The sequence below is a fragment of the Mus caroli genome, unplaced genomic scaffold (assembly GCF_978045245.1).
Source record: "Mus caroli unplaced genomic scaffold, Mus_caroli_1 scaffold_7, whole genome shotgun sequence".
Classification (NCBI taxonomy): domain Eukaryota; kingdom Metazoa; phylum Chordata; class Mammalia; order Rodentia; family Muridae; genus Mus; species Mus caroli.
The window spans coordinates 30,761,106-30,787,545 of record NW_028227262.1 but is presented as its reverse complement, the minus strand read 5'-3'; the positions used below and the strand labels follow the sequence as shown (position 1 = coordinate 30,787,545).

At 44.7% G+C, this 26,440-nt stretch overlaps 1 protein-coding gene across 9 annotated transcripts; it reads left to right on the top strand.

Moving 5' to 3' along the window:
• Nucleotides 1–7,806: 7,806 nt before the first annotated feature.
• Znf239 (zinc finger protein 239) lies at nt 7,807–17,427 on the top strand. 9 transcript variants are annotated; one of them, XM_085840124.1, is made up of 5 exons: nt 7,828–7,868; nt 10,364–10,524; nt 10,890–10,993; nt 13,482–13,537; nt 14,331–17,427. In XM_085840124.1, the coding sequence occupies exon 5, from the start codon at nt 15,367–15,369 to the stop codon at nt 15,970–15,972; it is 606 nt and encodes a 201-aa protein (XP_085696250.1). In that variant the 5' UTR covers nt 7,828–7,868; nt 10,364–10,524; nt 10,890–10,993; nt 13,482–13,537; nt 14,331–15,366; the 3' UTR covers nt 15,973–17,427. The 9 variants fall into 9 exon arrangements, with proteins under 9 accessions (XP_085696249.1, XP_085696254.1, XP_085696256.1 ...); XM_085840127.1 differs by having other exon boundaries at nt 10,771–10,989; XM_085840122.1 differs by having other exon boundaries at nt 10,771–10,993.
• Nucleotides 17,428–26,440: the final 9,013 nt, after the last annotated feature.

Below are 26,440 nucleotides of genomic sequence, written 5' to 3'. Positions count from 1 at the left end.
AGCACACAGAGGCAGGCAGATCTCTGAGTTCAAGGCCAGCCTGGTCTGCAGAGTGAGTTCCAGAACAGCCAGGACTACACAAGAAAACTGTCTCAAAACTTAAAGCACTCAGGAGGCAGATGCAGGTGAATCTCTGTGAGTTCAAGGCCAGCCTGATGTACAGCCTAATATAAGCACCAAATTCTAGGGCACCCAGTTTCATAAAAAGCACACTACTGGAATAAATCCAACTCAGCAAGAGTACCAACACTCCATTTTATCCAATAGAAAGGTCATCTGGACAAAAAGAAAAAGAAAGAAATGTTATTGCATTAAATGGCATGATATAGCAAATGGAAGAAAGAGTATATACAGACTATTCTACATGATGTCGTTTTTTGAAATAACTTCTATGTAGTCCTGGTGGCCCTGGAACTCTATGTAGATAGACTAAGCTAGCTTGGAACTCACAGAGATCCCCTTGCATCTGCTTTCTGAGTTGTGCAGTTAAAGGAATGTGCCACCATGCTCACCTAGTTAGGTGGTGGTGGTGGTAGTGGTAGTGGTGGTTAAATTGACCCAAGACGTGACCATCTGGGAAGGACCTTCCATTGAAAAAATTCCTCCCACAGGCAAATCCCTGGAGCATCTCTTGATTTAACAATTATTGTAGGAGGGTCAGCCCATTGAGGATAATCCTACCTAATTGTGATACCTATAAACCACACTGTTCAGCCTAGCAAGAATATCCCCCAAAAATGTAGCTGGGGAGACAGGTCAGGGGTTAAGAGCATTTGTTGTTCCTGCAGAGAGTCCGGGTTCAGCTTCCAGCACCTATGTGGTTAACAGCTTCCTCTAGACCACAAGGTGGTGCACAACCTTAATCCCTGTAAAAGGCAAAAAGTCCTTGCACACACAGATAGGTTCTGGAAAATGTAGGAACTATTTTACATAGGCATTCTTCAAAGGAAGGAGATGTTTAACCCATCTTCTTCCTGGAATCCTAGGCATGGATGTAGTTTACAACCTGGCAATTCTCTGCTGTCTGATGAGCTAGGCTCTGCCATATCTCTCAGAATTTGTATTTCACTGATCCTAGATCCTTTCCTCCTCAAACCTTGAGAATTATTTCTAGGTCATAAAAGTCGTTCTTGTGATGAAAATTGGACATTACAACAACCTAGGTGGCGGCTGTGTTATCTTAGGGATGGGGCTGGCAATTGTGGCTGCTGAGGGCCTTATGTTTACCTAAGGCATTCTCGCTAAACCATTATCTTGAGCATTGTTTCTAAGTCAACAAGAACCCATCTTATGAACAAAGCCATGCATACTTTGTAAAGAGTTCAATGAAACATGTCTTTTTTTTTTTTTTTTTTTTTTGGTTTTTCGAGACAGGGTTTCTCTGTATAGCCCTGGCTGTCCTGGAACTTACTCTATAGACCAGGCTGGCCTGGCCTCGAACTCAAAAATCCGCCTGCCTCTGCCTCCCAAGTGCTGGGATTAAAGACTTGCACCACACCACACCGCCCGACTGAAACATGTCTTAAGCTTTGTTGTACTCACAGGACTGAGTTGTTTGTTATCTGAAAACTTTTTTCTAAAACTGTGCTGTGGTTAAATATGGCTAGAATAAATGAACTGGTGTCAGACTCTCAAAGTCCTAGCATAGGACTGGTGCCTAAACCAGGCTGAACCAAATTTCACTCTTGTCTCTTCACAGATGGTTTCCCTGCCTGCTGTAAAACTTTTAGGGACCCTTTACAAATCCCAGCACTCTGGAGGCAGAGGCAGCCATATCCGAGTTCAAGGCCATCCTGTTCTACAGAGTACATTTCAGGACATCCAGGGATATACAGAGAAACCTTGGCTTGAAAAACCAAGCAAAGCAGGGCGACGGTGGCTCACGCCTTTAATCCCAGCACTTGGGAGGCAGAGGCAGGCAGATTTCTGAGTTCGAGGCCAGCATGGTCTACAGAGTGAGTTCCAGAACAGCCAGGGCTATACAGAGAAACCCTGTCTCGAAAAACAAACAAAGGAACAAACAAACAAAAACAAGCAAGCAAACAATCTAGAATTCCAGTTCCAGGGACCTAACTCCCACTTCTTACTTCCATGGGCACCGGGCAGAACACACAGCACACATACATACATGCAGGCAAAGCACTATTATATAAAATAAGAGAATAATAAGTCATTTTTAATAGATATCCCCAAAGATGCGCAGTGGCACTTATATTTTAGGGGTAGCCAACAACCATCTGACTGGACTTACAAACCAAACAAATCATATACAAAACATATACAAGACAAATACATATCTGGTACTATAAGCCTATCTGTGACCAGTAAGTCCACGGATCATAGATAACTTAGTATTATCATGTTCCCTAAAACAGTATAATTTGTAACAGCATTCTTTTTTTTTAAGATTCATTAATTTTTTATGTATATGAGTCCATTGTAACTGTCTTCAGACACACCAGAAGAGGGCATCAGATCCCATTACAGATGGTTGTGAGCTACCCTGTGGCTGCTGGTAATTGAACACAGGACCACAGGAAGAGCAGTCAGTGCCCTTAACTGCTCACTCCAACCCCCTCTAACAGCATTCTTACTACATATCCTTATACACATAAATAAGTGTGCTCTCATCCTTCATCCTGGGAGTTTCTTTTGCAGCAGAGACAATTACAGAAAGCCACAACTGATCAAAATGCAGAAAACTGCTTACCACAGTGTGCCAAAATGCCAATTGATATATCCACACCATAATACAAGCCCCTGCATCTAAGGCTCAGAGAACATCACACAGAAACCAAGGAAGAAAGGAAGAAAGAAAGAAAGAAAGAAAGGAAGGAAGAAAGATAGCCAAGCCAGCTCAGTCAGTCAACAGGTTCTCCAGCTCAGGAGTGAGGATTAAAAAGAAAAAAAGACAATTAGATAACGTTGTAGCATGACCCCAGCCAGTTCTGAGGCTGAGGTGGGTTTATTTTTTCCCAATCTGCTTTTACACCATTTTAATTACATGCAAGTAATAAGGGTGAGCAGTACAATAAACTCAGATAGTCAAGGAACAAGCAAGGCAATAAACAAAGTCCCATGATCACTTTTTCTAAGAGCTTATCAGGATGACCAAGATATCTGAGCCTACTTCCCTTTCCTAGCCTAAAGTTATATTCTTGCCTGAAGCCTACTTCTTTGTTCTAGCCTAAAATTAGATTCCTGCCTGAGCTTACTTCCTTGTCATGGCCCAAAGTCAGATTCCTGCCAGGTGGCCCCAAAATCTCTCCAGAAAGGAAGGAAGGAAGGACGGAAGGAAGGAAGGAAGGAAGGAAGGAAGGAAGGAAGGAAGGAAGGAAGGAAGGAAGGAAGGAAAGGGGGGAGGGAGGGGGGAGGGAGGGAGGGAGGGAGGGGAGAAGGGGGGGAGGGAGGGAGGGAGGGAGGAGGAGGAGGAGGAGAAGAAAGAAGAAGAAGAAGAAGAAGAAGAAGAAGAAGAAGAAGAAGAAGAAGAAGAAGAAGAAAGAGAGAGAGAGAGAGAGAGAGAGAGAGAGAGAGAGAAGAGTAAACTGTTTGCAAGAGCCAGAATACCTGGATGTCTTCTGTGAGATTGTGTCTTCTAGGAATAATAGAGAAACTGCACCCATAAAATCTCAACAATATGGTAGCCTAAATAACACCCTAACATGTGACCACATGACCACACCAGTGCATAGGGGACATCTCAGAAGGACCCACCCTTACATGAAGAGCTACAGGCAAGTAATGACTGCTGAGAAAGGGAGAATCGGTCTCCTCTAGGAATGGGTCACCTAATTGGTAATCCAACACAAGTAGTCAACCCTAAAAACACACGAGCAATGCTAAGTGTATTTATATTTGAATGCATAAATACATACAAACATACATACATAGACACACACACATGCCACAGACCACCCCAGCTGGGTATGGGGGTCCCTGGAATGAGGGTCCTTGAAGCTAGGTGGGTAAGGATCCAGCAGTGACAAACAGAAACAAACACAGAGGCAGTTTGAATCTGAGTGTATTCTGTATAATTTTTTATACATTAAAAAATCAAACATTACATCGCTTAGAAACTATATCCAGTGAAACAATCACAGATACCAAAAAAAAATCATTTGGCACAGTAAAGCACAAAAATCATCCAAGCATTACAGCTCTGAAACTATGTATTCAGTGAATCACAAACAGAACAGGTAACATCATTATAAAGCATCAAAATATAACAATTCTAAAAGGATGTATTCAGTGGGGGCTGTCGTCCAAGGCTAGTGGCAGGTTTCCAGGAGCAGGTTAATAAATCTTTAACGGTCAGTGCTCTTAACCACTGAACTAACTTTCCAGCCTTCTCGAAAAAAACAAACAAACAAACAAAAAAACCCAAAAAACAAAAAACAAAAAAAAAAAAAAAGAAAAGGAATAAGAGCAAACAAAACAGATAGATTGTCATGAGAACTATGACTTAATATTTTTTCTCCAGCGAAGAGTTCCACAACTGGTTCCAGGGGCCCTCCCCCTTTTGAGGTCAATCGCCTCAGTCTGTGGAACTTGTCACACAGATCCTACGGGAGGTGGTGTGGCACATACACATAATGAAAGGGAGGATATGAGCTCAAGAATTTGAGCTGAGGCAGACAAGGAGAAGTGTTTGTGCTGATTAATATTTTATTAACTTGCCACAAGCTAGAGTAATCTAGGAAGAGGAAACCAAAACTGAGCAATGTCTCCATCAGTTTGGCGTCAAGACGAGTCTGTGAGACATTTCCTTGATTATTGATTGACGTGGAAGGGCCCAGCCCAGTATGAGCAGTGCCATCTCTAGGCCAGTGGTCCTGGAAGAATAAGAAAGCAGGTGAGTGAGCCCTGACGGCAAGCCAGAGAGCCGGTCTGTGGCCTCTGCTTCAGTTCCTGCCTAAACATTCCCTTCCCGCCCATAGTTCTTGAAAGACTCCGAAAGGAGCCCCTCGCTCAGGCCTCGGGACAGTAGCGGACACCCAAGAAATCACGATAGACCAAGCTTGTTGCAAACCACATGGGGCTTTATTCGGGGAAAGCCAGAGCTCTGGGGACGACTCATAACCCATGCAGGGGTAGAGGAGTCGACCTCGAGGGGAAAGAGGTCCCAGTTTTTATAGGCCCTCAGAGGGGAAAGGAAAAGGGGGGAGTAGGGGATTCCAGATCTAAACAATGTCTATTCTCAAGAAATGGGTATGGGAGGGGTACAAGGAAAGAGTCTGGTGCAGGTGTAGCAACTCTGAATTGGCCCAGCTGTGGTTGCTGGGGAGATTTTTCCACTCTTTCCCAGCAACCAATATCACAAACACCTGGCAGTGAGGTGCAGCAGTGGGCACACACCTGGATTCAAGAAACGGTCAATACATTGGCAGACACACAGGTTTGAGGAGCGGCCAGAGCATTGTGCACCTCTATTTTTCTAAATCAGTAAAACTAGTTCTACTAGCAAATGAAATCTATTTTGCCAATTTCAGGGCTTCTGTGACCTTTTACATTCTGTCAGGATCTTTCATTCTCACCATGACTTCCCTCAGTAATGGAATGCAATGTGGAGCGGAGGGTAAGCCAAAGAAACCCATTCCTCCCCAAGCTGTCTTTGTCCTAATATTGTATCACAGCCCTAGAAAGCAAACTAAAACTGAGTTGGGGGCTGGAGAGAGGGCTCAGCGGTTAAAAGCACTGACTGCTCTTCCGAAGGTCCTGAGTTCAAATTCCAGCAACCATATGGTGGCTCACAACCATTTGTACAGCTACAATGTACTCATATACATAAAAATAAATAAATAAATCTTAAAAAAAAAAACTGAGTTGAAAAGAGAGAAAGGAGGAAGAAAATTTATGTAAATACAGTACCTATATATGAAATTCTAAAGAAATTTCTCGGTTTTTCACAGTCCTCTACATCTACAAACTGGTATTTAAGTTGGAAAGTCAAGACTCTCAGGTTGATTTGAGCATTATAGAAACAAAAATTATCAAGAAAACATGCACCTAGCCAGGCGTGGTGGCCCATGCCTTTAATCGCAGCACTTGGGAGGCAGAGGCAGGCGGATTTCTGAGTTTGAGGCCAGCCTGATCTACAGAGTGAGTTCCAGGACAGCCAGGGCTACACAGAGAGACCCTGTCTCGAAAACACAAAAATAAATAAATAAATAATAGAAAACATGCACCTTGGATTCCTAGAAAGTGGAAATTCATACCATACACATTGGGTTTAAATGTTATAATCTATTTTTACCTGAAAGCACAACACCTAATTTAAGCATTCCAAATAGCCTTGACTTTAAAACCATAGGCCTTTCCTAGCCCCATTCTGTTACTAGTTTCTGCTATGAAATACCTAAGACCCTCTGGGCAGAACAAAGTTTACTACTCAGACAACTGTTAGCAGTGTGTCCAGGGGGCTGAAGAGATGGCTCAGTGGTTAAGAGCACTGACTGCTCTTCCAAAGGTTCAATACTCAGCAACCACATGGTGGCTCACAACCATCCAAAATGAGATCTGAATCCCTCTTCTGGAGTGTCTGAAAATAGCTACAGTGTAATCCTATAATAAATAATTAAATCTTTAAAAACAAAACAAAACAGTGTGTCCAACCTTCTGTGACACACCACTGTTGTTTACAAAGGCCACATTCAGAAGAAAAATCGGGCTGTTCTGGTTAGGGCGCCTGCCAGCCAATCCTGCCAAACTGTGATCAATCCCCAGGACCCACAGAGTAGAATGAAGGCGGTGACTCCTGCAAATTGTCCTTGGACGGCCACACTCATGGGGGAGGGACGTCCACACACACACAGAGGGAAATATATGAACAAAAGAAATTTGTAAAAAGGACTATATAATTAAGTTGCAAAAATAGTCTTATGTCTGAGGTTTAAGAGTTTTGTGAAGGGCTTTCACAACTTTCCTGGGGACCATGTGGGCTACAGATTGGATGTTCATGTCACAGGTTTACCTAGAGATCCTTTTGGGAAACGACTGCACATTCAGAAAGCACTCTGAAATCCTGTTGGTAAGTGAAACTTAACGACATATAATACTATCGATTCCTTAGAATTTTGTTGACATTTTCTTTCAGATTTAGTGGCATCAATTTTGGTGTGTGGGGGGGTCTATTTTATGATTAAAATTCTTTTTTTTTTTGATTTGGAAGTTCACTGATCTATTAAATCAACCTTATGATCCAGTTTTTAGTTCTTTATATCCAAATACATTATTGTTGATTCTTAAAAATATTCTGTTTTTAAGTTTGTGTGTGTGTAGGTTTGTACACATGAACACAGGCGCCTGAGGCCAGAAGAGGGTGTAGGGTTCACTGGAGTTAGAATTACAGGCGTTGGTGACCTTCGCAGTATATATCTGGAAACTGTACTCCAAAGATAAGAACGTGGAATATCCAGTGATCGATTCTTTTCTTTTTTAAATTTCGACACGGGCTTCTCGAACTCACAAACCTCCTTCCTCAGCCTCCCTACTGATGAGATTACATGCTGTGGATACATATACCACACTATTCACTTTAAGTGGTTATTAACAGCTTCAGAATATTTTTAACACTGAAGACAATTTTATAATGGTTATTTACCCTCTAGCATCATCTTAACAAGTAAAAGACACCTTGGGGAGTATTATGAAACTGTATGTGTCTGCAACGAAAAGAGTGCACAACAACTTGAACTACACAGGGCCAGCCACAACCACAAACTGGGGGCTCACAAGAGTGAGCCCATCGTCGCCGGAAGTGAGCTCGGAAGTAGCGCTTTCCTGCCCGCGGCCTGCTGGGACTTGTAGTTCGAGTCCTCGATGATGCCCCGGAGTCCTGCGTTACCAGGTGTGGGTTCTACCTACAAGAGGTGAGCAGAGCTGGGTTGCCCCAGGGGTGGGCAGCGGTGTCCTGGTCCAAACTAGGGGGCATTGCCACTCGGAGCCATGCTCAGAGGCTGGGAAGGCTCCCTGCGGCTGCGATCCCACGTGCTAGCAGCCACGGTACCCCCCCAACCCCCCAATAACACCCCGTTCACAAGGCCACCCTCACGGAGGGCCAAGCCCCTGCAGCAGAGCAAACCGCAGCCCCGAAGACACCCTCCTCTTGCTTGGCCAAGCTCTGACCTGGGTGGATCCAATGATGATGTTGGTGGACATCGGGAGACCATGAGAGAGGCTCCTGAGAGAGACCCCCTAAGAGTACCAAGGTTTCCGCTGCGCAGCCCTCCCCTCTGCGAACTAGAAACCAGTCAGATTTCTGAGAGTAAGGTCTGGCAAGGGATACTGGGTAGTTGTAATGCACGCAGTGAAAAGATGCACAGAACCTGAGAACACCCACTCCAGGACTTCAGTATAGAAATAGGTTGGTCTGAGGCGCTGGGCATGTCAGAACGACCCTACGAAGAGTCTGCCCCTCCCTGAGAATATGACCATGCTTCAGGGGACTTGGAGTTTCATTCACCAAAAATGCCTCATCTCTGAGCTAGATACAGCTTTTCTTTCCTAGAACAAACTAGGAAATCAGCATTGAGTATTTGCCTAGAGTGAGGTCCTTGTGGTCTTTCTCTTTATTGTCAAGCTTCATTGTGAGATTGGTATTTTATACAAGGGAACCAGAGCAGTTGGGACATTACAATATGTATCTAGCAATCGGTATCAACAGGTTCAGCATTGGGTCTGCTGACCCGGAAGCTCTACGTTAATTCTCACTACACTACCTTGCCACCGTGTGGAGTACTCCTCAAAACATCCAACCAAGCTCTTCTGAAAGGCTCTATGGAGCATTTTCTCCCTGTAGTCTGGAAGTCCGCTCCTCCTATCAGACATTTCACTTGTGTATGTTCCACGAGTTACTCTTCCTTGTTAAGACCAAAATATCTTGGGTAATGAGTTTGTAAGGAGCAAAGATTTGTCTACTCACAGTTCAGTCGTTTTAGTCTATCGTTACTTGACTCCATTTTGAACCTATGAAACAAGAGTTTGGTTCACCTCATGTGGGAAAGACCTGGATCCCAATATCACTTTAAGGGTGCATCCCCAGTGACCTAAATTCTTCCTACTAGGTCCTACCTCCTAAGGATTTGACCTTAGGAGAGATCAAAACTAGCTTGTTGGAGATCATTCCAAGTTAGTATATGCCCAGTCTAATGCTAAGTAGGAAGAAAAGAATCAAAGAACCTATGTTCTTGGTGAGCAGACTATATGTAGCCATCATACATATGATGATTAATCTTGACTGATAATTGAACTGAGATATTCCTAGGAATTAGTGAAGCACACTTCTTCCTGAGTCTCTAAAGGTGTTTCCAGAGATCACTAGTGCTCTAGCCTCAGCGATGTTTCATTGTAGGTTAAAACCTTGAGACTAGCGGGGCGTGGTGGCACACACCTTTAATCCCAGCACTCCGGAGGCAGAGGCAAGAGAATTTCTGAGTTCGAGGCCAGCCTGGTCTACAGAGTGAGTTCCAGGACAGCCAGGGCTACACAGAGAAACCCTGTCTCAGAAAAACAAAACAAAAACCTTGAGACTATTGGAAGGTGGTAGAACTGTGTGGAAGGTGGAGCCTGGGTGGAGGAGGCAGGTCACTGGGTTGAAGCACAGCCTTGGAAGTCTTACCTTGACCTGGCTCTTTCCTGCTCTTCCACCCTACTTTATGCCTGCCATCAACTGAACAGCATGTTTCCCACAATGCCCTACCATGATGGGGGTGTAGAACCGTGACTCAAATCTCTCCTTATATTGTTCATTTGGGTATTTGGTTGCAGCTATGAGAAAGCAAGTGTCATGTGTATTAACAGTGATCATTGTTCGATGTGAAAGTGAAGGATGTGAGGAATTTAATTAAACAACTGCTCAGTGGCCACAAAGTCATGCCTGAAAAGGTGCATCAAAACCACGTGGTGGTTTTTAAAACTTCTGATTCCTAGCCCTGCTAGAAAGAAAACACAACTCCTCTCTCATTCTCCCGATCTCCATGCACCCAGGGTTATTATGAAATATCTCCACATATGCTTACTGCCAGTGATTCTAATGGGAGGTAAGATGAGTTGCCTAATTAGATCTTTTATGCTCTGATTGTCCTGTCCTCTTTCATCAACATGTCTGCATATGTAGTTATAATAAAATTAAAAATTGCCAAACAGTTGCCAGGCGGTGGTGGCACACTGCTTTAATCCCAGCCCTTGGGAGGCTGAGGCAGGCAGATCTCTGTGAGTTCAGGCCAGCCTGTTCTAGAGAGTAAGTTCCAGGCTAGACAGGGCTACATAGTGATACCCTAGCTTGAGAGAGACAGACAGACAGATGCTGGTCGTCTTTTTTACTTCAGGCCTTCTCCAGCTTTTCATTTTCTCCATAAAACCACAGGTAGAAAGTCCCTCAAGCTTGACTTTCGGGTGGTGGATGGATTGTTCCTTTCTCTGATGCTGACATTTCATGCCACTGCAGAACTGTGACTAAGCTGCAGAGAAGGGCAACAGAGGCAGAAGTGAACCTCATATTTTCTAGATCCAGGCCATTCTTCATAAGTAAGTAGTGCATCCAGGAGTGGTAGCAAATGTCTATCATCCCAGCACTCAGGTGCCGGCATAATCACAAGTTCAAGGCCAGCCTGAGCTATATAATTAATAAGACCCTATCATGAAAGAGAGGGAGGGAGATCATTATCCCAGATTTAAGCTGGATTTCTTCTCTTCTCCCTCTTCTTAATGAGATGATATCTTGGGACCCTCAAACTCATGGATTAAAGTTAACTTCCTGCCTCCACCTCCCAGGTAGCTGGAAATACAGGTCTACGCCACCACACCTCATTTAGCCTGGATTTAAAGAAGAAGGGGTGGTTCTTAACATCTCCAGCAGCAAAGCTCAGATCTTTTTTATTTGGCAAATCCAGTCCTCCCACAGAGAAAGAAACTCTTCACACAGAGGACGGTGAGCTCCCTCGAGGCACTGAAAGATTGGAAAATAATGAGGACTTCACGAAGACGAACAACGTGTGTAAGGCCCTGGTTCAGCACATTCTCTTCCCTTCCCATCTGTCAGTTTCCTGGTGGTTATTCATTCAACATCGACACAGTTTTTGGTTGCTGGCATAGTAGACTCTTGGGTCCTGAAAGCAAGCTCAGAGAGTACAAGGCACTTGCCACGAAGTTTGATAACCTGAGTTCAGTCTCTGGGACCTACTCCCCCAAGTTCTCCTCTGACCTTCACACAGACTCTGTGGCAAGCATGTGCTCACCAACACACAATGTGCGCACACTCAATACATTTCTTTTAATGTAAGGGCACTATTTTTTTTTTGTTTTTTGTTTGTTTGTTTGTTTTTCGAGACAGGGTTTCTCTGTATAGCCCTGGTTGTCCTGGAACTCACTTTGTAGACCAGGCTGGCCTCGAACTCAGAAATCCGCCTGCCTCTGCCTCCCAAATGCTGGGATTAAAGGCGTGTGTCACCACCGCCTGGCTACCAGTACTCTTCTATGTACCAGAGTTTGTCCTTGATTTCTGCTTCATCTTCCTAACCTTGGTTTCCTGGCCTGTAGAATGAGGCTTTAGCTGTTGGGAATTTTAGGTTCTCTCTTAGTTGTATCATCTCATTGTTTAAACTGAGTCTTTGTCAACTAGATTCCAAGTCAGTTGTGCTAGGTGCTGGAGCACTTAAAGCTCAGATGAGCATGTCCCTGTCATTTAGCTCTGTACAGTCTGTCATAATAAAGGTGTGGCCAAGGAAGGAGAATGTCCCTGATGCATCCTGGTGCTTGAGAAAGAGACTCGTGGGCTGGAGAGATGGCTCAGCGGTTAAGAGCACCGACTGCCCTTCCAAAGGGCCTGAGTTCAAATCCCAGAAACCACATGGTGGCTCACAACTACCTGTAATGAGATCTGATGCCCTCTTCTGGTGTGTTGGAAGACAGCTAGCGTGCACTTACATATAATAAATAAATAAATCTTTTAGAAAAGAAAAAAAAGAAAGAAACTGGTGAGTTGTTCTGAGGCTGGAAGTTCTAGGATGGATAGAAATGAATGAATGGGCCGAAGCAGTGTGGAAGGAAGGATATCTACCATAGTAGACTATGCCACATTTAGATGACTCCAGGTATGGCCTCATCAGCGTCTGCCTTACTGTTTCCCACAGTAAGTGAGCCACATGTCCTGCAGGCTGTCCTGTTTCCCCAGTCTCCTCTGCCTCGGGTGAAGGCTGTCTTTGCTAATCCAGGCTATAAGACAGTGCTGCCTTCTAAAGAGATGGCTACTGAGCACTTCCTTGTTGTATAACTGAACTTTGGACTCTATTTGGCTCCTTTCGTTCTTAACGTGTTCCATCACGCCAACTTTGCAAAGTGGGATTTCTTTGCTAGTGTCAGCCCACGAGCCCAAAAGGCCTAAGCAATAGACACTGAGAGCAAGCTCTTACCCTCTTACACTCTTGCCTCTCTCTTGCCTCTTGCCCCCTTACTCCCAATCCCCCCCCCCCCCAGTGTGGCCGGCCTTCATTTCTCTACTCTCTCCTTTTCTTTGCCTTTCTCTGCCTCTGTTACCCTCTTAACTCCCCTACCCATCCCCTGAATAAACTCTATTCTGTATTAAAAAAAAAAAGAAGAAGAAAAGAAAAGACATTGAGAGCAAATGTTTATTTTTTTATTTTTTTATTTTTTTTTGGTTTTTCGAGACAGGGTTTCTCTTTATAGCTCTGGCTGTCCTGGAGCTCACTTTGTAGACCAGGCTGGCCTCGAACTCAGAAATCCGCCTGCCTCTGCCTCCCGAGTGCTGGGATTAAAGGCGTGCGCCACCACGCCCGGCTGCAAATGTTTATTAAACAACATAACCACAGGTAGTTTGAGAAATACTGCTGCATCAGACAAAGTTCTAGAGAGGAGACTCGCGAAGTTAAATGAATAAATAACTGGACACCTTTTGTGTGCCACACCCTGCTCGAGGCCTTGAGAAATGATGTCCGCCTCTGTATGAAGAAAATAAAACCAGATGCATGGTAGTGAGTGTGAGATGATCTGGGAACATTTCTCCTGGTTGGAAGGGCAGCTTGGCTGAGACCTGATGCTCAGGAGCCAGGAGTGAGAGGTGGGATGGGCAGCAGCTAAATCTGGAGAATAAGTTTGATGTGAATCAAGGACCACAGTCTCCGAGGCCAACTGTCACAGAGGAGTGGCTGAGGTTGGGGCTCGAGCACCTTCAAGGTGAGCTACAGCTACTTTCACTTTTCCTAAATGGGTCAGTTTCTTTCTTTTCTTTTTTTTCTTTTTTTACATTGTTCTTTTTTTTTCTTTTAAGTTTTATTTATTATACACTGTAGCCGTCTTCAGAAGAGGGCATCAGATTTCGTTAAGGATGGTTGTGAGCCACCATGTGGTTGCTGGGATTTGAACTCCCGACCTTCGGAAGAGCAGTCGGCGCTCTTAACCACTGAGCCATCTCGCTAGCCCAGTCTCTTTCTTTATTGTACCTTTCTTCTCTATTTTTTTTTTTTCAGGACTCTGAAGGCGTGAAGGTTTGAGCTCTTGTGCCCGCAGTCTGCTTCCACAGCCGGTTGGTTGGTGTACAGTGTTTTGTATTATGTGTGTTCATAGACTTTAATTTGGTGGTACTGACTTTGGGGTACTTATCTTTCACCCCATGCTTGTCAGGCACAAAGATTTCCATTTTGTATCTTACAGCACTAGCAGTTGTTAAAGTCACACACCGACTAAAGGGACATTGAGCAAAAATAAAGTAGAATGCAATGAGATGGTACCTGTGTCAAGGTACAAGACCCATGGTCTTTACAATAGTACAATTTTACATATGTATATATGTGTGTGTGTGTGTATGTGTGTGTGTGTGTTTCAGCTCTGCTTAAAAACAGAGAAGAAATGTCTGTCTTGTGAACACAGGTTTCTCTTTTCTGACAGTAGCCCAAAAGATATAAATATAAGCACAAACTAAGGGCTGAGGCTACAGTACAATGCTAGAATATTTGAATAGATCCTTGGTTCAATCCATAGCACCACAAGAAAAGGAAAAGGAAGGGCTGGAGAGATGGCTCAGTGGTTAAGAGTATTGACTGCTCTTCCAGAGGTCCTGAGTTCAATTCCCAGCAACCACATGATGGCTCACAACCACCTGTAATGGGATCTGGTGCCTTCTTCTGATCTATCTGAAGACAGCAACAGTGTAGTCATATACATAAAATAACTAAATAAAAAAGAAAGGAAAGGAAAAAGAAAGGAAGGAAGAAAAAGAGAAGAAAAGAAAGCTAAGTTCTGAGTTACCAAGTGTTCAGGCCTTAGGTACTCCTAGTCTAGAATCCTTTGTTCTTATCACTAAATTCTCTGTTTCCTAGGAGAGTCAGACACAAATTCTGTGGAGAATCTTCAAGAGAAAGGTCTTCGAGAGTCTGGAGAGATGACTCAGAAACCAAGAGCACTCCTGGCTCTTGTAAGTTCAGTTCCCAGCACCCACATGGTGGCTCACCATCCATCACTCTAGCTCTAGGAGAGCCAAGGACCTCTTTCACCTCCATCAGGACCAGACTGGCATGTGCTGCACAGGCATCCTTGCAGGCAAAACACTTAACATGTGAAATAAAAATCTTTAAAGTGTGAGAAAGAGAAAAGACTTTAGGATTTTTCCTAGTGGCTAATTTTGAAAGAAATGGCCAGTTAGGAGCTGGAAGTTAGTTTATATTGTGAATCTTCAAGAAGTACACACCGATACCGAAGTAGATTGCTGTCAAAAGTGGGGAGAAGTGACCTGCCATATTTCCCAAAACCACAGATTTCAGTGACTCTTTAAAGTTATTTCACCAACATTGAAAGTGAAAAAAAATATTTTTATCTTTGAAATCCCAAGCCAAATGACCAGACAGGTCTCCTCTGAAATGTGTAAGGAGCCTCAGAGGTGGGGAAAGGGTCTCTCTGCAACTGAAGAAAGAGGGAGAGAAAAGGAATAAGGGAGATTGGCATCCCACACACCACTGTTCAGAGACTCGTCAAGTCAAGCTTCCAGGTGATGTGACAGAACTGGCACCTCCAGCGTTCTCTGCTGAGACAACGCGCCAAAAATATCTCCTTTGACTGTAACAGTAAAGACATTTTTCGATGGACGCCACCATTAGTCACTTGGAGTCTTCAGAGAGACGACCCCGAGGAATCGGTGACTGGTGATTCCTAGGAGATGCTTATCACCAACCCCGATGGTCACTTCTTCAAGAAAACCCCCACTTCAGAACAACTGTGCACGTAGTGAGGACTTAATTCAGAGCTCAGAACTGATGTGTCATCAGAGAGACCACCTGAAAGAAAAAGCCTGCGGGCGGGAGCATTGTGGCAGGGGCTTCACTGGCCAATCCAGTCCCGTTTCCGCATCAGGCAGTCCACATGGCTGAGAAACCTTACCAATGCGACAAGTGCGGGAAGGGTTTCACCAGGAGCTCGAGTCTACTTGTCCATCATTCCGTCCATACCGGTGAGAAACCTTTCAAGTGTGACAGGTGTGGGAAGGGCTTCAGCCAGAGCTCAAAGCTCCACATCCACCAGAGAGTCCACACCGGAGAGAAGCCGTATGCGTGCGAGGAATGTGGTATGAGCTTCAGTCAAAGATCCAACCTGCATATCCACCAACGTGTCCACACGGGGGAGAGGCCCTACAAGTGCGGGGAGTGCGGAAAAGGCTTCAGCCAGAGCTCGAACCTCCACATCCACCGGTGCACCCACACGGGAGAGAAGCCGTACCAGTGTTACGAATGTGGGAAAGGCTTCAGCCAGAGTTCAGACCTTCGGATCCACCTCCGAGTACACACCGGGGAAAAGCCCTACCAGTGCGGCAAGTGTGGGCGGGGCTTCAGCCAGAGCTCCAAACTCCTCATCCATCAGAGAGTCCACACCGGCGAGAAGCCATATGAGTGCAGCAGGTGTGGCAAGGGCTTCAGCCAGAGCTCGAACCTCCACATCCACCAGCGGGTTCACCGCAAGGAGCTTCACTAAGTAACATGAGCCCACTCAGAAGACTTTTATTGTAAAGATAAATATTTTTCACGGCCGAGTGTGCATATCAGAGGCAGCATGCTTGCCTAGCATGTATCAGACCCTGAATTTGAGCCCTGGTACGCCACACACACACACACACACACAGACACACACGGTTTCCAGCTTAATACCCTGTGCGTGTAGGAATGTGTGTTCATGCAGAGAGGGGTATGTGTGTTGTGCTGGTGTGTGCATGCATGTGTGCACGCACGTGTGTGGACGTCTGAGGATATCTCAGATACCACATTCTATGTGTGAGACTGGGCATCTGTCTGTCACGCATGGTGTGGAATGTCACCAAGTAAGCTAGGCCAGAGTTCCATGGATCTAACTGTCTCCACTTCCCAGCTCACCGTGGCTAGGGTTGCACATGTGTGCCACCACATCCAACCTTTTTATGTGGATTCTGTCTCTAGCTTTCTAGACAAGAGCTTTGCTGCCTAAGCTATGTCCCAGGGCCCCAGTTTAATATGTTCAACTCTTACGTTTGAATTCCTCAAAGGAAAGAAATAGTTAAGGGTTATTCCGATATAGCCCCTCACAGAAGAAATCAACCCGAGTACTCAGCACATTTTATGTTATACAGTGAATGGGTTATTCTGGTTCCTCATATGGGTAGTGTATATAATGCAATTCTGCCAGTGTTGTTAGAATTATATTCTACATTTTTACCTGCAAGATCTCTGTATTTTTCCAAGCACAGCTTGGTTCCCTTCATTCATATTCTCTGAGAAATTGGAATTCATGTTTCCTCTGAAATTATGTGCCTTGTTTTTCATATTCCATTTAAGTCCTAAATAGCTCTCTTTAAACTGTGACCATACAATGTGTCCATTCAAGGGTGGGGTGGGGGAGCTGGAGGTATAACGGGCATGATGACCTGTTGTGTTTAGTACAAAAATGTGCATCAGTTTGCGCTCACACTACAGGAAGTGCTTCCCCACGTACTACTGTGGTGGAAAGTCACTCAGCCCCTCCTCCCTGGCAGCTGTTCAGGAATGTCAATAATTAGTTTTTACCGAGTGAAGGTAGATTCTTAGGGATACTTCCATAGTAAAAACAATGGAGAAATCCTGAAGCAACAGAGCCAAAATAGTTAGGAGAGTAAACCTAGCATTGGGTGCTACAGAGAATTGATGATCCAGCGGAAGAGGAGAAACAGTACGTGGGGAACGTAAGGCAGCCAATTAGAGGCGTCAGAAATGTGAGGAACATGTGGCAGCCAATCAGAGGCCTCAGAAACGTGGGGACCATGTGACTGTCAATCAGAGGCTTCAGAAACCATACTAAGACTGATAAAGTGGCCGTGTGGATCAATGAAACGAAAAATAAAACTCACTTCACATGTCAGCCCACACGGCTACAAGCTACAGCTACCAGGCTTTTTTTCTTTTCTTTAATATTTATTTATTAAACCGGGCGTGCTGGCGTACGCCTGTAATCCCAGCACTCGGGAGGCAGAGGCAGGCAGATTTCTGAGTTGGAGGTCAGCCTGGTCTACAAAGTGAGTTCCAGGACAGATAGGGCTATACAGAGAAACCCTGTCTCGAAAAACAAAAACAAGGAGCTGGTGAGATGGCTCAGTGGGTAAGAGCACCCGACTGCTCTTCCGAAGGTCCGGAGTTCAAATCCCAGCAACCACATGGTGGCTCACAACCATCCGTAATGAGATCTGACTCCCTCTTCTGGAGTGTCTGAAGACAGCTACAGTGTACTTACATATAATAAATAAATAAATCTTTAAAAAAGAAAAACAAAAACAAAAAAAATATTTATTTATTATATGTAAGTACACTGTAGCTGTCTTCAGACACTCCAGAAGAGGGAATCAGATCTCTTTTTTGTTTGTTTGTTGTTTGTTTTTTTGGTTGGTTGGTTGGTTGGTTTTTCGACACCACGGCCAGCTGGGAGTCAGATCTCTTTAAGGATGGTTGTAAGCCACCATGTGGTTGCTGGGACCTGAACTCAGGACCTTCGGAAGAGCAGACTGTACTCTTAACCGCTGAGCCATCTCTCCAGTCCCTCTACCAGGCTTTTTTCAAAGATCCCCCAAAATAATCATTGGTAAAAAGACATCTCTTCAACAAGCAGCACAGGGAAACTAGAGTCCAGTGTCTCACTCCGCCCCAAAGTCAACTCTAAGAAGTCGTGGGCTTTTTCTTTTTTCTTTTAGACCCAGTTTCACTGTGTTCTAATTGCACAGGCACTCACTGTGTGGGTCAGGCTTACTTCATTGATGAACACATTGTCTAAAAGTGTTAATCAGTGTCTAAAAGAAAAAAGAAGCCAGGCGTGATGGCGCACGCCTTTAATCCCAGCACTGGGGAGGCAGAGGCAGGCGGACTTCTGAGTTCGAGGCCAGCCTGGTCTACAAAGTGAGTGCCAGGACAGCCAGGGCTACACAGAGAAACCCTGTCTCGAAAAACCAAAAAAAAGAAAAAAGAAAGAAACCAGCCGGGCGTGGTGGCGCACGCCTTTAATCCCAGCACTGGGGAGGCAGAGGCAGGCGGATTTCTGAGTTCGAGGCCAGCCTGATCTACAAAGTGAGTTCCAGGACAGCCAGGACTATACAGAGAAACCCTGTCTCGAAAAAAAAAAAAAAAAAGAAAGAAAGAAAGAAACCACACAATGGCAGATATCAGTTCTCTTCTGAAAAGTCAGAGCAATGTGAAGAGCAGGAAAGGCCTTACACCTATTTCAGTCCTCCTGCCTCAGCCTTCCGAGCAGCTGGGATTATAGACACCCTTTGTCTTCTGCTATACTCAGCAAGGAGCAAATCGTATTTGTAACCAGAGAAGTCCACAGAGCCCCTAATGGTATGGAGGTGATAGCTGAACGTGGATGGATTGCCACATGGAGAAACGAGCTGGAGCTACCCATAGCTAAGGGAAATGGCATCCCAAGGCCTTTTCCTGTTTCTGCTACAGCACGAGGAAATCAAGGGACCAGAGCCCTGTAGACCAATTGAGAATCATGCAGAAAGCCGGGTGTACACACGCCTTTAATCCCAGCACTTGGGAGGCAAAGGCAGGTGGATCTCTGAGTTCGAGTCCAGCCTGGTCTACAGAGTTCCAGGACAGCCAGGGCTATACAGAGAAACCTTGTCTCAAAAAAAAAAAAAAAAAAAAAAAGCCTCACTAAGCCATAGCTACATTCTTAGCCTTCTTTATGTAGATTTTTTTTTTTAAATGTTACAGACTTAATAACTGTGTTTGAGTTTGTCCTTTAGAACATAGGTGTGGCTGTTTCCTCCTAGGGACACCATTTGTCATCCCTAGATAGGTGAAAGGTGGTGCTTGTTCAGCGATTGAGTGTGACTTATACAGGGTTCACATGACCTCAGTCACACTAAAGGCTTTTTATAGTTAGTCTTGCTTCCTGTCTCTGTGTGAAGATGAACCAGAGGTCAGCCGCATGGGAAGGACTAAAAGCCTTAGCTTTGTCCTGTCTCTTAATATTTCACTAGATATCAGAGGTGACTTCTCAGGGTTAATTTAAGTCTCTGTCATTTTGCACATGGCCTTCTATCCCAATGATTACTTTTTCTTTTGACTCTTTTCCTTGACTTCCAGGGTGCCACATGCTCTTTAAGGTCCTTCTTCGTCATCCACAGGTCTAACCTTTTCTTCCCATGTCTGAATGGTTGTATGGTCTGTTAGCACTTCCTGTCTTGTCTTCATTCTCTGTCTCAGCCTCCTCTCTGAGCAGTGTTCTCATCAGTCCTCCCTGGGAGCAGATCTTTCTTGGTAATCTCTCTAGTTATGCTCCATTCTGTCTGCATATCCTCTTGAATATTCAGAAGACCCAAACTATGTGATCAGATCTTGTCTGTTGCCCAAGCCTGCCCCTTTCTCTTGTTTAGCATCTCTCCTTCCACCATGTGGGTTTGGGAGATTGAACTTGAATTCAGATTGTCACCTGCAGCTGGCTTCACCTCATCTTTGCCCTCACTGTCATGGTGACAGAGGCCAGGCATTTCACCACGCCCAGCTTTAGGGAGGCATTCTTATACCCAATCAACCAGAGAGAAAGAGGCAGGGAGGATCAGAAGTTCAGTTATCTACAAAATGTGGAGGGATACATAAATTACAAATAATTAATTACAAAAAAGGGCTGGCAAGATGGCTCAGCAGGTAAGAGCACTGGCTGCTCATTTGAAAGTCCTGAGTTCAAATCCCAGCAACTATATGGTGACTCACAACCACCCATAATAAGATCTGACGCCCTCTTCTGGTGTGTCTGAAAACAGCTACAGTGTACCTTTAATAATAAATCTTTGGGTCAGAGCAAGCAGGGACTGAGCGAGCACAGTTGACAGGAGCAAGTGGGGCTGACCGGAACAGCAGAGGTCCTAAAAAAATTCAACTCCCAACAACCACATGAGTGTTCACAACCATCTGTACAGCTACAGTGTACTCACATACATATAGTAAATAAATCTTTAAATAAAACAAAATAAATTACAAAAAAGAAACTGTAGATCCCAGATACATTTCCTGGAGAACTTGATAAGAAATTAAGGAATAGGGGCTGGCAAGATGGCTCAGCGGGTAAGAGCACCCGACTGCTCCTCCGAAGGTCCTGAGTTCAAATCTCAGCAACCACATGGTGGCTCACAACCATCCGTAATGAGATCTGGTGCCCTCTTCTGGAGTGTCTTAGGACAGCTACAGTGTACTTACATATAATTAATAAATAAATCTTTAAAAAAAAAAGAAATTAAGGAATAATTAGTGGAGAACAATAAGGAGTGGAGAGATGGCACAGCAGATAATGCTTGTCACCAATCCTGGTGACCTGAGTTTGACCTCCAGAACCTGAATGTGAATGTGGAAGAAACCCTAGACACACACACACACAAAACTTAAAAAGTAAAGAAATTTAATTTAAGCCAGGTGTGATGGCACAAGTCTTAAATCCTAGCACTCAGGAGGCAGAGGCAGAGGCAGGCAGACAACTGAGTTCAAGGCATCCTGGTCTATAGCATTCCGGGACAGCCTTGGCTACACAGAGAAACCCTGTCTTGAAAAACAAAAACAAACAAAACAAAAACCCTAGCATCCCTCAGGCACTTGTGAAAGGTTTTTGGTCTCCAAAAGGAGACTCTCCCCCAGCTATTCGGCTATAGCATTATGGTGTAATCTGCATAATTTGTCCACCCTAACCTCTCTCTCCACAATCCTAGATCCTCCACTATTCTCACTATTCTCTCCCATCTTCCCATTACCTAGCCCTGGCTACGTCCTGTCTGCTTTCTTTTCTCTCAGCTCTGGACTCTTCCAGGTGCCTCTGGATATTTTCTCTATGTTGCCCACAATAAAAACCTTACCCCTTCTTTACTGAACCTTCTCAAATACATGTAGCAACATCCTATCTCAAAAACTAAAAGTCTGCCTGTCGTGGTGGCACACGCCTTTAATCCCAGCACTCAGGAGGCAGAGGCAGGCAGATTTCTGAGTTCGAGGCCAGCCTGGTCTACAAAGTGAGTTCCAGGAGAGCCAGAGCTACACAGAGAAACCCTGTCTTGAAAAACTAAAACAAACAAACAAACAAAACTAAAAGTCTATGGGCTGGTAAGATGGCTGAGTTATTAAGAACACTGGTTGTTCTGGCAGAGAACACAGATTTGGCTCTCAGCACCTACATGATTGCTCACTACCATCTATAACTCCTCTTCCAGGAGACTAGCAAAACATTCATACACATAAAACAAGTAAAATTTTAAAAAAACAAAAATCTAAAATAATCTGTACATAAAATAATCTGTACATAAAATAACCAACAAATGAGGTCACCAGATACAAGTTCAATATACAACTACCTAAATTTCCACATACTAATAATACTCAGATGCAAATAATTTTTGTATGCCAAAACAGGAAAAATCCCCATAGATGACCAACATTACTGAGAAAAATTAAATTATACTTAAGTGCAATGCATGCCTTTGACTCCCACATTTGGGAGGCAGAGGAAAGAGGATCTCTGTGAGTTCAAGGCAGCCTGGTCTACATAGTGAGCTCCACCATAACCAGGGCTATGTAGAGAGACCCTGTCTCAAAACAAAAACAACAACAAAAGACAAAATGTTCATGAATTGTTAAGTTAATATCAATGCGACTGTTCTAAGTCAATCTATGGATCTAAAGCAATACAAAATTTCATCCATTTGAGGGTAGAGATAAGGAAAGAATTGACAATTGTGACACACGCCTTTAATCCCGGCAGAGGCAGGCAGATTTCTGAGTTCGAGGCCAGCCTGGTCTACAAAGTGAGTTCCAGGACAGCCAGGGCTATACAGAGAAACACTGCCTCAAAAAAACCCAAAAATAAATCAATAAATAAAGTTTACACCAAAATAAAAAAGGATTAACTACTCAAGGCAGAAAACTAATGCCTACCGAAATACATATTTATTTGTTGTTTATTTGCTTGTTTGAGACAGGGTTTCTCTGCGAAGTTCCAGCTGTCTTGAAACTCACTCTATAAACCAGGCTGACCTCAAATTTAAAAAAAGACCCTCTTGCATCTGCTTCTGGAGTCTTGGGATTAAACGTGTGTGCAGCCTAGCTGATATGCACTTTTTTTTTTGGTTTTTTGAGACAGGGTTTCTCTGTGTAGCCCTGGCTATCCTGGAACTCACTCTGTAGACCAGACTGGCCTCGAACTCAGAAATCTGCCTGCCTCTGCCTCTGCCTCCCAAGTGCTGGGATTAAAGGTGTGCGCCACCACTGCCCAACGATATGCACATTTTTTTTTTTTTTTTTTTTTAGTTTTTTCGAGACAGGGTTTCTCTGTATAGTCCTGGCTGTCCTGGAACTCACTTTGTAGACCAGGCTGGCCTCGAACTCAGAAATCCGCCTGCCTCTGCCTCCCGAGTGCTGGGATTAAAGGCGTGCGCCACCACCGCCGGGCTGATATGCACATTTTTAATGGCTGAGTATGTGGGGCCCATAAAAAAAAAAACAAAAACAAAAAACAAAGAGTATGTGGGGTAGGCACAGAGCTAGCTAGAGAGACATCTGCAATACAACTGAGAATACAGGAGACACAGATACACACACACACACACACACAGGTCACCTGATATCTTAGAATAACCCTCCTGCAATTCTGGTGGGAAAGTGTTAATTCCAAAGATAGAAGGAGAAAAAGCACTTAATTAATAAAAGCAACCAATTAATTAAAGCAATTTTTTAAATTCATGTACACAGCTGCCTCTAAGTAGGGTTCGGGGTCAGCATTGAATGCGAGGAACACAAGGATTTGAGACGTGTCTTTCTTGATTTATAACTTTGTTCTGTTATATAAAAGACTTTATCAAATCGTTACTACATTAAACATGGAGTTTGAAATGACTTGAATCTGTCATCCCGGACCAGTCACTCATATGGAGCTCGAGTAAACTCCCTCTCTGCAGCAACACCTTAAGAAAGGAACGGGAGCCCGGGTTCTCCACGCAACCCTTGTGGTTTCACGTTTACACAGCCGTATACCTCCTCTCGCCGCCCTGGGAACTAGGATAAGGTTTACGCTATTAGTTCTTTGACTGGATCACTTCCGGGAGCCTGCCCGAGGAACTTCCGGTATCCGGTTCTACGCCGCAAGTTTAGAAGCTCGCACTAGGTCTGGCGCCCTCCATTATGAAGTATGACGCAAAAGCCCAGAGACATCACAAACCCCAAAATACAAGCACCTCAAGGTAGAGGAGACCCCGCAGCGGAGGCAAGCGGCACGATGGGCACCGTTCGGCCCCTGCGCAGCCTCCCGAAACCCTGCCCGCTGCCTTTGTGCGCACGGCCCTGGGCCGCTGGGTGCGCGGCGCGCCCTCTCCGAGGCGCCAAACTGCGCTCCCGCCGAATGTGCACTGCGCGTGCGCAAGGGTGGCGTTGGGCCTCGTTTTGTGTCCCCGGCGCCGCTCGCTAGGGGGCGCTGTGCCCTCCCGCCAGTGGGGTTTAAAGCGCTGTGCGTGCGCAGAAACAGCCGCGCCCAGGTTCCAAGGGACGCGGGCTCCTCCCGGGACGAAAAGGAGAATGACAGCCGAGTTCTCACAGGAGTGGAGCCACGTGGCGCCGGAGAGCGCGGCGGAAGTAGTAGTGATGACAATGACAGGCTGGCGTAGCAGAACTGCGCCACAGAAATGAGAAAGTGGCTAGAGTGCTCGCCTAGCACTCGCGAGGCCCTTGGGGTACCTTCCCAGCGCCCCAAGGTAAAAGCATGGAGGAAGTGACTCAGCCTCTTCTCCCTTGGTGACTTTTACAAAAACAGGAGGAGCGGAACTCCACAAACTTCGGAAAGCGCATGCGTGTCCCAGCCCGCTCCTTTTCCCTGGTTGGAGGCGGGAAGGCAGGGTTGTCGCTCTCTCTGCGTCGATCCGTCCCGATCAGATCCGGAAATGGAGGCAGGACAGAGTACGCAGTTTCTTTCCCTAACGATGGGCAAGTGCGAGGTCTTTGTATAAAAACAAAGCAATAAATAACCTTCAGATCGCAAAGAAAAAAGAAACGTATGGCTGTTCTCAGAAAACAATACTTAGCCTGGGCTTGGAGCAGAGCACAGTAGGGACAGTGCTTGCCAAAAATGTGCAAGACCCAGAGTCCGATTCCATAAACGCTAAAAAAATAAAATAAAAATTAGTAAATGCTAGAGTTTGAAAAAGATAATTGCGTATTAAAATAGAGGCACAAGTTAGCAAATTATTCACGAAAATCTCAAAGCACCCATTAAAAAGTGTTCCTTGTGCTAAACAGGCACTATATAGAATAACAATTTGGTATTAATTAGTTTTGAATATGAGGTCAGCCTGGAGTACACAGAGAGGCCATTTTGAATATAAAAAGCAAAACCAAAAACATTAAGAAATTGAATATTGGGAATTTAGGGGAGAAACTTAAATATTCACGTTTTTTTTTTGTTTGTTTTTTTAGATTTATTTATTTATTATATGTAAGTACACTGTAGCTGTCTTCAGACACTCCAGAAGAAGGAGTCAGATCTCGTTACAGATGGTTGTGAGCCACCATGTGGTTGCTGGGATTTGAACTCCGGATTCGGAAGAGCAGTAGGGTGCTCTTACCCACTGAGCCATCTCACCAGCCCCTCAGGTTTTTTTTAACTTGCACAATTTAGACTCCCATACAGGACTTCTGTTGACATGCAAGGAGTTCTGGCTATCTTGGTTAAGTTATCCCCAGTGGGACAGCATGACCCACATTCCTGGTTACTGGAGTACATTAATTGTGAGTAAGCACAGAAGCACATGCCGTTAACTCTACAGTCACACCATTTCTTTCAAAGTGTTGGTGGTCATGGTAAATGTATTACCAAATTCACAGAGAGACAGAAAAACATGGGTTTGTGAACTTGCCCCAGTGATAAACTGCTGTAGTTACGGACAACTACCAAACTCTTGACACCAAACACCTGCCTGAACAGTGTGCACTAAAACTATAGCATAGCTTCTAGCACCATAAATGTGGCCAAAAGATTGCTGTGGGCCCCCTTTAAAAATAGCAGCCATAAGTCTCAGTTGTGATTTACACCTGAACCCAGCACTCACGAGGTGGAAGATGAAATAGAACGAAGTTGTGTTTGTGCCATTTATATTTTTGCCTAAGAGAATTAAAAAGTGCAAGTTTAGGGCTCAGGAGACAACTTGGTTCTTAGAAGTATTTGCTGTGTGAGTCTGAAGGCCCGGTTAGAATCCTCAGCACCCACAGAAAAAGATGACAAAGTAATGCGCTCCTGTCATCTCAGCATGGGGACAGCAGAGGCAGGGGGGTCCCTGGAGGCCTGCTGGACAGCTAATTGAGCCCAATCCACTGGCCTATACAGACACCTGGGGAGTGGGCGAGTGAGTGCAGGCCTGAGTTTAGAAAGCTCTACTTGCATGGGGAGCCCTTGCCTGGCCTAGTATGTGGGTGGGCTGGTGCCCTAACTGAGATAAAACTTACCCTAAATAATAAAGGTGATCCGGTGTGCATACATTATGCAAGCAACCCGCTTTCTGAGGAATAGCTATCTGCTGGTTTCTTCCTTTTGTTATGATAAAATACTGCAACAAAGGCAACTGGGGGGGGGGGGTTTCCAGCTCACAATTCTGGGTTATTCATAGTCCATTATACACATCCAACTCAATTTATTCTAGGAGAAAGCTTAAACTGAAAGGGGTTTCCTGTTCCTCAAAAGCTGCAGCCAGGGATTGTGATCTCCCCAAGGTCAGCACACAAAATGTGCTGCTGCAGTTGCCAGACTGGTCCCACACACTGCTCATCCCAGCCCTCAGAGAGCTTAAGCAGGCAGATCTATGAGTTCAAGGCCAACCTGGTCTACAGTCAGAGTCCCAGGACAGCCAAGGCTACACTGAGAAACCTTGTCTCAAATAAATAAATAAACAAATAAATAAACAAACAAACAAACTACAGTC